The 12,124-nt window shown below is 49.7% G+C and overlaps 1 protein-coding gene across 1 annotated transcript in view; it reads left to right on the forward strand.

Moving 5' to 3' along the window:
- LOC141930634 (hydrocephalus-inducing protein homolog) overlaps positions 1-12,124 on the forward strand; it is a 70,346-nt gene that overhangs the window by 50,282 nt on the left and 7,940 nt on the right. Inside the window, exons 19-23 of the mRNA XM_074841785.1 lie at positions 1,243-1,481; positions 3,643-3,898; positions 5,759-5,902; positions 7,636-7,779; positions 8,633-8,946. Of these exons, the coding sequence (XP_074697886.1) occupies positions 1,243-1,481; positions 3,643-3,898; positions 5,759-5,902; positions 7,636-7,779; positions 8,633-8,946 (1,097 nt within the window). The remainder of the gene's footprint in view (positions 1-1,242; positions 1,482-3,642; positions 3,899-5,758; positions 5,903-7,635; positions 7,780-8,632; positions 8,947-12,124) is intronic.

A 12,124-nucleotide genomic window follows, 5' to 3' on the forward strand; every position in this document is an offset into this window, starting at 1 on the left:
AATGACTGTCAAGCAACCTGTGACTTGATTTTTATATGCAACATTTGCATACCACTGTATGATTGAGAAAGCAACGTATTCCATCCCAATGCAGCAAGAGGAGCCTGGCTCTGGGGGCAGTTTTAGCTGGGGGACCCCTCAGTAAAACAGAGAATTTGCATAGATGTTTGAGCAGAAATGAGTCTGGATCATTTTTGCAAGTTCTCCCTTTATTTTGTGGAAGGTATTTATCTCTAAGCGTCATGTGTTTGGAGCTCTGAGACCAAGAGAACGCTGTGGCCCTTTGCTCCTGAAAGGGCATGGGTTTCCGCACGGTTTCCCTGTTAGATCTGCATTTGCTTTCTGTCGAACTGCTGTTAATGATAGAGACTAGGGTGTGAGGTCTGTCCTCAAACTGCTCGCAGTGAGGTGAGTTTCACACCTACTGGGGGTCAAACCAGCTGGGTTGTTGCACAGGAATGTACATGTAAGGGTCGTGTACCTACGGTGGACTCTGTCGCATTGCAGAGCACCTCTGGAGACTGGCTGCAGAAAAAGGCTCTTTAATTCATGGAGGCTGCGTAGTGTGAGAAGCTGCATAGCCAAGGGAGGTTGGGTTGCTGCCTGGCAGGGGGAGCAGGGCTGATGCAGCCAGGACAGGCTCGTGTGCTGAGGCTGGGTGGGGTGTGCTCCCCACTGGAGGGGGGATCTGTGAGGGGCTTGAAAACGGGTTCAGAGGAGGTTTGTTCTTCTCCACGCTAGGTGGGTCAGACTTCTGGGGCTGGTTAGCCCAGACCTGGCACTGTGGACTTGGTGTTGTGGATGGAGCATCAGGCAGTGTGTGAGAGTACAGGCTCAGCCTCCTGGGCCAAGGAGGGGGCTGAATTTCCCTCGTGCTGCTTTTCCAGCTGTTTGGGGGATAAATGTAACCTCAAAGTGGGGGATTCCCAGGGCAGCTTGCTTTGATTCCACAATGAAAACCTGCTTTCCATCTCTGCAGAGAGCAAGCCACCTGGGGTGGGTGGTATTGGTGTGTGAATGATGGGGTTTGTGTGCTCATACCAGGCACTGACCTGCAGAGCTGCTCAGGCACTGCTGTCCCGGTCCCTCCCTCCCCGGGCAGCTTGCGGTATACCCAGGGGGCTCACAGGGTATATCGGCCTCTGCATTGCCCCATAACTTTAGTCCTTCCTTTTCCTGCACCCCACAAGAGACCAGGGTCCGTGGTTTCCATGCTAAGTTAGTGTTTGGCTTGTCTTACAGGCTGACAAATGCTCGCGCTGGAGGATTGAACCCAGTGAAGGAGTGATTCCCCCCGAGACAGAGGTGTCTGTGTCTGTCATAGCGAACTTGGATGACACGGAGAAATTCAAGGACGAGGTGAACCTGTTCATAGAGAACAGCCACACCTACGTTATCCCCGTCCGGGCTGTTGGCATTGGCACCACGATTGTCACCGACAAACCCTTTGCGCCGGAGCTCAACTTGGGACCCCACTTCAGGTAGGGGATCTCTCAGCGTCTGCTTCTGCCGTGGGCTCAGCAAGAAGGAGTTTTGCTGTAGTCCTTCAGGCTAGTTGTTCTTCAGTGCTCAAGGTCCTGGCTCTGTTTTCCTGAAGCCACAGGGCTTCCTTTAGAAACCTTCTATGGCCATTTGAAAGTTGTTAGATACCCTCAAAAGCCACCAAAATAGAAACCAGCTGTTAAATTGTCACTGACTTGTCTTTAGTTATAATACATATATTTCCTCACTTTTTCAAATAAAGATTTGGAGGAAAACAGCAGGTCCTGGAAGCCTCTGGGTGGAAAATGCTACATTACAAGTATAAACATATTTCCCTTTGCGATAATGTTGCTTGTTTTTCCCTTCACTATGGAGTATCATCTCGCAACAGCGGAAAACCTTGGTGGTAGCTTGTTAGCAGGTCCTTGACTAAATTAATGGTGCTGTTTTGTTTGCCCTCTGCCTGCAGTCCTGGAGGAGCAGCAGAATTTCTTTGCCCCGTACCATCCCTCAGTTTGCTCGCCTTCCCCATCTCCCCTGCCAGGCTGCTCTTTATTAGACACAGTCGCTCTTTCCTCGTTTCTCCCACCTTTCCTCGGTGTCACTGCCACAGCGGCAGCCTGAGGCGCGGGCAGGCGAGGGTGGCTGCAGGACCAGCTCTGAAAGGGAGAGGAGGAGAAGTCCACTGAGTTTGGGTGGGATAAATGGAAAGTGTAATTAAAGAGCTTAGCTCAAAGGAGGGGATTCACTGGTCCTAACGCCTGTGTCTGAAACCAGGCGTGTTCCCGTAAATGGGAGACAAATAAGCCTTTTCAGAGTGCTGCCTGCCTTGTGTGGGAGAGCTCTTGGGACAGGAAGAATAGTCTTCTCGAGGTGCCTGTTCCTTTCCCTGGCTGCAAAGAGGGTCCACGGTGGTCCAATACCTAAATTTTGGGGTAGAAAGAGCAGGTTGATCCTACTCTTTAGGATAGACTTTGGGGGTTCAAATACACATGCACAAGCCACCTACATAAGCAGGGACATTGCAGGGAGGTTGGCGCTTGTCCAGCGTGTCCTGTGCTCTGTGCAGCCACAAATTGGCTACCCAACGGAGCGGACAATGTCAGTGTGATTCGTGTCATCGTCCTCTGCCCCCCTTCCCGTCTTGGTCTGCAGACTCTGGAGTTGTTGCCATTGCTGTCGGCTGCAGAGCTGCCGCCAGGTGAGCTGAGATGGGACCCAGGTAACATCTCAGATGAGTTGGGCTTTCCCAGAGCCACAAATTCTGCATCCACCCAGAGCTTCTCCAGGCTTTCATCTGTGCTGTCCACCACATAAACCATTTCACACTAAGCTTGTACGCATCATGTTTTGACAGTCTGTTTCAAAGACTGGTTTGTTCTACACTCTCAGGTCTGTATTTAGCTGCTTGTGGCAGACATGCATTTTGTAAGCCGTGTATTCTGTCCTTTTCAAAAAACCAGTAACTGTTCCAGGAACAATTCATGTCCTGGTCATGCTCAGATTTATAGAGGGTAAAATAATTACTCCAGACTAGCCTGCAGTTAGTGTTTCTTTACATGAAGAAATCAATTTCCATTGAATATTCATCTTGGTTTATATCTAGCTCTCGTTATTCATCTCTCGTTGTTGCTCTGTCCCCTCGGCAGCCAGACCTGGTCTTGCTGCCATGTTTGTATTGGGGAAACTTCTGTTGATCCTATGTTCTCACAGTGCATTTATCTTCCTAAACCACAAAACCAGCTGCACTGTTCAGGCAAAGGATGACATGTTGGGGGGTGATGAGGGTTGGATGCTCCCTAAGGGATGGGGGGTGAGGGGATAACGTGGGTGCCAGGGCAGGGGCCCCGCCAGCGAGGCAAGGGGTGCCCAGGTTACTGGAGGGTCTCTAGGCTGGTGATGCTCTGTCTGCAGCAGCTGAGATGATGATCTTCATGCAGCTCTTCCTTGCTGTACGCAAACTGAGCAGCTGCTGGATGCTGATAAACTTAGGGGCAACCAAGGTCTGGCTTTTGCTGAAGCTTTGAGCTAGGTCAGCCTTTTTGGAGGTGCTTTTATTGCTGAGTGTGCAGTCAGATAACGCCATCAGGGTGCTGAAGCTGGGTGAGCGCTGGGAGATAGCAGCTCCCATGACATTTTCCATCTCTTTTTCTCTTCCAGCCTGGATCCCTGCTGTTACCACTTCAAGATAACAAACAAAGGACGGCGCACCCGTTGGCTCTACTGGTCAACAGAAGGTTTTGGCCAGTTTCACCAGCGCGATCGTGTCCCTGCTGTCAGCACCACCAAGGGCCAAGGTTCCTCCCAGAGCCCCAGACCTGCCTGCCCTGTGTTTAAGGTTCAACCGCAGAGGGTGGAGCTGATGCCGGGCAAGACTATGGAGATGGTGCTGGAAGGCTTCTCCAGCACTCCCCAGGTGAGGTCCCCTCCGAGGGCTGAGCCTTCCCCATCAGGAGCAAGTGCTTTCAAGAGCCACAAGTTACCATGGCAGCACCAGCTGCTTTCCTCCCTGGCCACCATCAGCTCCTAAGGCTTTTTCATGTTTCCATGGCTACCGTAAACCCAACCTGCTGATACCAAAACACGGGCTGAAGGAAACATTGCTAATTCAGGGGCAAATGGCAGGTTACAAGGTGTCATGTGCTGAGGCAGAAAGGAAGGGCAGAGAAAATAAGTTACACTTAGACTAGGAGCACAGGCAGAAAGTAAATAAAAAAGTGCAAAGTAATGTATCTGGGGGAAGCAGTGAGTAAAACAAAACACCTGTGAAGGGAGGGAGTGTCTGGGAGTAGCATCATTTTTCCTCTGTAGACAAACATGGGCAGAGGGCTTGTCTAGGACTGAGTCCTGGAGCAGAAAAATGAACAGTGTGTCAGCTGTAGTGATCGGGGTGATGTTCATCCATGTGGGAAACTGTTCGCAGGGATCATTATAATTGACAGCTTGGCCTTTGTCAATATTTCCATAACAGCTTGCCCCAGTCTCTCAGCCAGTCCCGGGGTCCCAAGGGCAGGCAGGTCTCGCAGCACCCTTGGATGGCAGCTCAGAGGGGGAGATTTCAGCAGGATCACTGGGTGTTCTCCTCCCTGGACCCTTCTTTCCAGGGAAATCCAACTCTGCAGAGAAGCTGCCAGCTAACCCTGGTGTACATTCCCTTTCTCCAAGACCGCTGACCACAGATATTTAGGTGAATGTGGAATAAATCTACATCAAGCTCCTGCTGAAACTTGTGTTTTGAAAGGTGTTTGAAAGGATTGCCTTGGTGGTAGCTTGAGGAATACTCGATTACTCACCTAGCTGACTGCGATGGGACTGTCCCTGTGCAGTTCGTTTTGCTGAAACGGGGAAAAGGTACCAGAAAGGAAATAAAGTGACCAGGGTGCAGGTGAGGCTGTCTTGCCTGGAAAGCCGAAAGGGGATCTGTGAGCTGAGCTGTGGCTACCTGCCTCCTGCAGTCAAAGCCAAGACCCTGGGAGTGGGCTTTCCACCTTCCTCGGGTCTTGAGAACTTAATACTCTTGAGGTTGGTCAGAAGCCCAACTCCCTGCATTGCACACGCAACATGGATGATTTTGAGTCTGTAGACTCCGAGGAGGAGTTGGGTTGTGGTGTTGTATCAGAGGGAAGAGTGAGAAGTGAAGGGAGGAATTTGGGGAACTGAAACCATGAGAAATCAGGAAAAAGTCTTAAGTGTAAGAACATCCAGCTTAAGCAGAGGGTTTTCATGTGAACTGCAAGACATCTCTTTCCTGGGGAGGTTTCTTTTAAAACCAGCTCTAGGAGGGCACAGTACCTGCTAGGAATGAGTGGCCCCCTCTTTACCTGAAGGCCGTCTGGCTATTTGGGTTTTTCCCATGGATCCTGTCCACTAAGCTTCCAAGGGAGGATTTGCTAGCATTGGCCCTTCTATCACCTGTTTTCCTTAATATAGTTGTATTATTATTATTTTTTAAAATCAGTTCCTACAGCTTTCTATAAGTATTATGCTTGGCAGTGGTACAAATCAGAACAGTAATCATTTGGGGCAGGGACTATTACAACTGTAGGCAGCACATGACTCACAAGGGCTTTTTGTGGATAGTGGGGTGTAGCATTACGGACGTTTGAGAGCAGAATAAATGGGATGCAGCATAAAAAGAAAAGGGGACTGCTGAGGAGCCCAGTGGCTGTAACTTGATGGCGGTAATACGGTCTCTGGCTGGGTGGGTAGCAAATGCAGTGCGTTTTCGGGACGCCCTGCTGGCCCCCGCTGAGTGACGGGTGACTCCTCCGTGCAGGTGGTGAAGGAGCGGCTGCTGTGCCACGCCGTCGTGGGGAGCAAGGCAGGGAAGGCACAGATAAAGCAAGTGGATGTCACGTGCGAGTTCATTGCTCCCATCCTGCAGATGTCCTCCAGAGAAATCACTTTCCGGGTGGAGAAGGTAAGTCTCTGGATTTCATCCTGGCATTGAAGAGCATGGCTGATGACTGAAAGCCTGGTGGGGGTGTGTGCTTGTGTTCAAAGGAGGAAGTTAAATGGCTTCTCCAAGTCCGTGGGACTTTGACTATTGAGCTGAGCTGGACCAAGATTTTGCCATTAACACTGAGATCAATATTTCGCTCCTCTGGGATTGGGAGCAGTCCCACCAGCTGTATTCTGCCTTCATGATGTGGAGACAGAATTGAGCTGCTGAGCCAAGGGCACAGGGCGAGATGTGTGGGACCCACGAGAACAGCGTGGGCCTTGCACAGCCACCTCGTGTGCTGGGGCTGCAGGTGGGCGAGCAGAGGGCTGCAGCTGAGCGATGCTAAACCCCCTCCTCACCCGTCCTGAGGTGCTTCATAAAGTAAGTGAAGATGTTTTTAGAGATGGGACTGGTGTTTAACTTCACCCAAGTAAAACTGAGATAACAGCTGCTCTGCCGAGGGGGATCATGGCTACTTCTAGAGAGACACCAGTTCCTGTACTCGGTGTGAAGGGAGGTTTTTGGGGATCCTCCAAGGTGCAGTGATGTCTGAACACTGATCCTGTAGGGAAGCTGAGAAGAACTGAGATTCCTGTCAGCTCCTCAGGCTGATGAGAAAAACCTGTCATCTCTTGTCTCTCTCTGCCTTCTCTGCTGTTGGTATGGATGCTAGTTCTTTGCAATTCCTTCTTCAAAGGACCCGCAGACATCCTTCAGCTGCAGTGACGATAACACCAGCGCAAAGCAGATGCCCTTTAGCCTCTGGATCCTGACTCCTGCATCACCTTTCCCTCTCCCACGAGGTGTCTGAAAAAGAGAAGATATTTCATTATTTAGTTTCTGTGTTTTCAGGTCTCTCCTCTGGTTCCCAGGCTTCCAGAGAAGCACAGAATCCTGTGAGCAGGCAGTTCGGGTTTAATTAGAAGCTTTTCAGCTCTCCCTGATGTCTGCCTGTGGTCTGCTTGATGCCATGCGCTCTGATTTATCGAGTGTTACGACGCTGCAGCTGTTTGATATCGATACATCCAGAACCAGTTTCCCAAACACTGTCTAGTTGATATAAACCATGCAGGAAGCCCAGAGCAATGCATAAACAGGAAGAAATAGCTTAGGCAGAGCTGAGCTTTGAGGCTACAGACAGCTTGTCACTGGAGCAGGGGCATCAGGACACCCGTTGCAGCCCGACTGTTGAGGTTTCTAGCTGGCTGTATGTGCCTGTAGATGTTCAAAGCTAACCTTAGGCTGCTGCAGGCTCTCCACTGTGGGCCAAATCCTGCTCGCTTTTCTCCTCTGACCAGCATCACTGCTTTTATGAGGCTACTAGAGCTGATAAGGTTGTAAGAAATTACTGTATGTGAGTGAAAATCATCTTGTGCCATTCTTCTCGAGGGAGGATACAAAACTGGAGACAAGTGGTCTGGGTTCACTTTCTGCTATTAATCTTGTTCATGCAGCTGCCTCCTCGCGGGGTCCTATTCCCTCCTCTGTATGCAAGAGTGTTTCCCTGTCCCCGGGGGATGCTGTGGTTTCTAAATATGAAAGGCATCAGATATACTTAGAGAAAAACCACCTAGAAGGGTAGAAACTAATAAAAATAGTAAATAGAGGTGTATGCCCTTTGGGGTTGAAAAACTTGAAATGCATCAGAAAGGGAAGGAGTTCCATGGCCACTTCACGTTGTTTTTTTCCCTTGTGTCCTGTTTCTGTAGCAACCCAGTGATGTCCTAACTCTGCAGTACCAGCCTCTTTCTTTAAGAAACGCGTCCTCCCTGCCACTCAGCATTGTCCTGGCCTTAGAGCAGCCCTTCTTAATCTGCGGTGCAGACCAGCAGCCCCTCTCTGCAGACGTTCAGGTGAGCAGCCGTGGGCCTTCCTGCTGGTGGGGTTTGAAGAGGGGGGAGTGTGGTGGTATGTTTCTGTTGGGAGGTCCTTTAGTAGAGAAGTTTATTCTTTAGACTCAGTGGTAGACTGGCCTGAACTAAATCAGATTTGAAACGAGCTGCTGAAGGAAATGAAATATCATCTGAACTGGGGAAATACATCCTGTCTCTAAGACGTGAGGAGAGGGGAGCAGGCAGCTAGGTCTGGGCAAGCCGTGTAGTAAAGGTGTCTCTTGGAGGCCATCGAGCTCTCCAGCAGCCGTTCTCAGATAACCTCAGGAGGAGCTTGCTTTCTTCAAGGGCAGCCCTGCTTTCAGGAAGGCTGAGGAAGCTCCTCCAGCTGCTGCCTGGCCCCTGCCCTGTTGTTGGTGAAGGTGTTGGACATGGGCTCTGCTAAACGCTTGTTGTAGGCACGGCCACCACTTCTGTGCTGCGCCAGTGACTAGCTCCTGCAAGGGTGAGGCTGCAGTGCCATGCTGCTTGTGCCGTGAGGGTAAAGGAGTTCCTCTAGAGCTGGGGCAAAAGGCCCTGGTGTGCCAGAGTGCTGATTTAGTTGTGTATTTAGCACATAGCTTCTGTGGGTCCCAAATTCAGCAGAAGAATATTTATTTTCCTCGTGTATTGATGCAGAGCACAGTGAGATGAGCCTGAGATAGTCTCAGACAAGAGCGTGGTGGGGCTTGCAGTCAGGCGCACACTGTGAAGGAAACGCAGGATGAACTGAGAAGCCTACGCTGGGGTCACACGTTGAACATTTACACGTTTCGTGCTGCCAGACCTTGGGACTTCATCACACTGGTGATTAATACTCTTCATTTCCTTGCAGCCCGTGAAGCTGGAGATAGGGGAGGAACTTCATCTCTCCATCAGATTTAACCCTGCTTATGAAGAGGATTTGTGTAGCCGGGTAGTAGAGAAGGTTCTGAAGATACGATTTCTTGAGCACCCTCATGAGGAGCAGGTCACGGTTCGGGGAGAAGTCTACTTTCCGAATCTCCATATCCAGCCCACGGCCCTGGACTTTGGCTGCATCTTGAACGACACTGAAGGTGTGCGTTACATCGAGATGACCAACCGCAGCCCACTTCTTGTCCAGTACCACTGGGCGTTCCTGATGGACAGCCGCGTGAGCCAGATCAGGTATGTGCCCCTTCGCTCTCTCCTTGCAGCTCTTCTCCTTCCTCGTGTCCTGTTTGTGCTTTGCAAAGACCAAGGCTGTTTGCCTGTGATCTGACAAATTGCTTGCAACTTTCCCTGTGGGAGTAACACCTACCAGCCGTGGTCAGGCTTAGGTGCTCAGGGAATAAGTGATCTCCACCAGTTTGACACTGGGAAGGAGACAACGTTCTCCAGCCAAGCTGGGGCTGTGAGATGCTACCAACACTTTTTGCATTGTCCATAGCCTAGAGTCCTGCTTTATTTCTGGAGCTACAAACCTATACTTAGGCACTGGGACAAGCAGATATATGATTTTTCTTTCCTGCCAACCCTACGTGTTGTCATTTTACACTAAGAACCTACACAGGCACTGCCACCAGAACGATATGCTGCTGCTGCCCCAGTCTCTTGCTGCTGCTTTGCTGTAGCCCCCATACTGGTTCCCCTGGGAAGGAAGGCTGGTATTGGAAAGCTGCTTTCTCAGACCTTTGTGGCCTGAGGCAAACACCACACTGGTGAAGTGAATTTTCATCTGTTAAACTGCTCATCACATTCTCCAAACAGCTATTTAGTGTTTTACAGGGAAACGGCAGGTTCTGCTGCAGCTTTGGGTACAGCTGTAGGTGTTGGTGGGAGCACTTGTCTGAACGTCCATGGGAAGCGGGGCCATCCAGCGCTGGGCTGTGGTTTCCAAGCCCAAGAGCAATCTTGCAGTCGTGCTGGAGCACATTTATAAACACATTTCCAGCAGTTCCTCCCGCTGTGGCCTCTCTGCATAGCACAAAAGTCTAGTCTGGGCAGTTTTAATTACAGTAGCAAATGGTTTTTCCATAATGCCCTAGGAAACTGAGCAAAGTTAACCATTGTGCGTTGAAGTGCTGCCATTACAAATAATAGAGATCATCAATAAACAGGTTTGTTTAGAGAACTGGGATCTGGCTCAGAGGACACAACCTACTGGGAACTGGAGATTAGCTATGGCTATGAGGAGAGCTTGGGGGAGAAGACCTGGGCACTGGGGTAGCCTGTTCACAGCCAGATCTTACCGAGTAACAACCAGTCTTTAGTGTGGCCCTTCTTGATGCACGGCACCTTCAAGAACAGACCCTAAAATGCAGAGGAAAGCCCGCAAAAGCAGGTGGAGGGAGGTGTGCGGGGAAGAAGGAGCAGAGCTGTAAGCTCTGCTTGGAGGCCCCATCATCTCCTGGTAAACTAGATTACGGTTTAATTGCAAGCTAGAGGGAAAATCTAATTTTGATGATAGAACAATGCATATGTTTTATAATAACAGAGAAGCAAGCACGTTACAGCAAAGCCTGTGTGGAATTAATTTCTTCTGGGGCCACTTGCTGGACAGTTGCCTGTTTATCTTTACTCTTTCCTTTTTTTAGAACCAATTTAGGTTTTTGGAAATGTGAATGCTGAATCAGTTTTCAGCTTTTAATTACCCCGTCTCCACCTGAACTGGCTTAGGACCTGAGCCTGCAGGTGCTTGTTCTTCCAGGGGATGCTGAGTCACCCAACTCTGCTGAGTCGGTAGCAGTTGAGGGTCCTGAGCATCTGGCAGGGTAGCAGCCTCTGCTCCGAAGGGTTTGGCATAGCCCCTTCACTGGCTCGTTAGCACTGGGGACGTTGTGGCAGCTCCCTTTTCTGCTCTGTATGTTAATTAAGCAGAAATGTACTTTCTGTGGGTCCCTCAGCAGACACCATGTGATTCTCCGTGGCAGAGCTGGAAATGAAGATGGTCGCCAAGCTATTAAGACCTCAAGTTGCTCATTAAGAGCCTGGCAGAAGGTCAGCATGTCAGATATTATTTCTGGTCCACATTAAGCACTGTTAGTATTCTAAATTATCAGATCAAAATCACCCGGTCTGACATCGAGGGAATCAAACATCAGGTCTCATGAAGGTGAGATCAATAGAGTTTAACCATCCGTCCATCTGACCTTGCTGGAGCCGATCATCAGAGACTGCCACCATCAATCAGACACACACGTTTATTTTGGCCAGGAGAGAAAAATGTTGTTCCTCTGCCTGGACAAGACTGTGTGCTTAGATCTTTTTTTCTTCTAATTGTTCAACCTATTTTTCCTACTTACCCTTTAATCACTGCTGCTACTTTGAGCAGAGCAATCATATAAGCAACACAGTCCAACCATTGCTGTGTGGTTGGACGTGCCCAACTCACGCCAACCCATGTCCCTTCTCTGGCACTGCTGAGCCATAAATCTCTCATGGTTACTCTTCTTCTAGACCTCTACATGGTTAGAGACAGACTGAGAATACGTTCTCCTCACCCTTTGGGCCTTTGATAGCTCAAAGCTGAGTTAAGCCTTTGCACCAAGATGTTTTCTGCAGCGTTGGAATGGGTCACCAGAGTCACCCAGCAGGAGACAGTAGGTCTGGACTCAAATTCGGACATTTTATCATATTTCTTACCTTAAAGGTTTCTTCCTGAAAGACTGATTTGTCCCCCTTTCTAAGGGCAGTATCCAGCTCCTCAGCTTTGTTTGGGTTTCCCATCAAAAGGAAGACATTAAATCCCAAAGGATATACAAGGATTTTTTTTGAGACCTGTGACAAAGGCTGCCAAAGGCTCATCCCCAAACTTCGCTGTTCTCTAGAGTTTTCATCCTCTGTTAAGGACCTGTGCCTTGTCATTTACTTTGAGCATGGCTGTTCCTGCATCACCTCTTTGTCCCCTTCATGCGAGACACGTTTCCTCCCTGGGACAGAGCTGACACACACCAATCAGTCCGTGTGCCAGGATGGATCAGCAGGGAGCTCTGCACCTGTGTGGCACATGTCAAACCCCCTCTGTGTATTGATCTGGCGTGTCTGGAGAGTGGGAACTTCGTAGCTACAAATCCAGCATAATGCATTGCCAGTAGATTCTTTGGGGAAAGGCTTTGTTGAGCTAAACATGTAGAAAATGACTCTTTCCATCCAGGATTTTCTCGGCCAATGTGTTTTGAACCAACCAGGAGCCTTTCTCCTCCCAAGTGGATCTTCCTACAGCATTAGTAACTTCTCATTCCTCCGCCCTCTCTCCTTCCATGTCCCCTGGCAGGTTGCAGTGCAGGGACCCTGCGAGCCAGATCCCAGCCTTGTTTACTGACCAGAAAACCCCAACTCTCTGTTATATTTGATGGGGTTTCTG

Source organism: Strix aluco, chromosome 16 (assembly GCF_031877795.1).
Source record: "Strix aluco isolate bStrAlu1 chromosome 16, bStrAlu1.hap1, whole genome shotgun sequence".
NCBI lineage: Eukaryota > Metazoa > Chordata > Aves > Strigiformes > Strigidae > Strix > Strix aluco.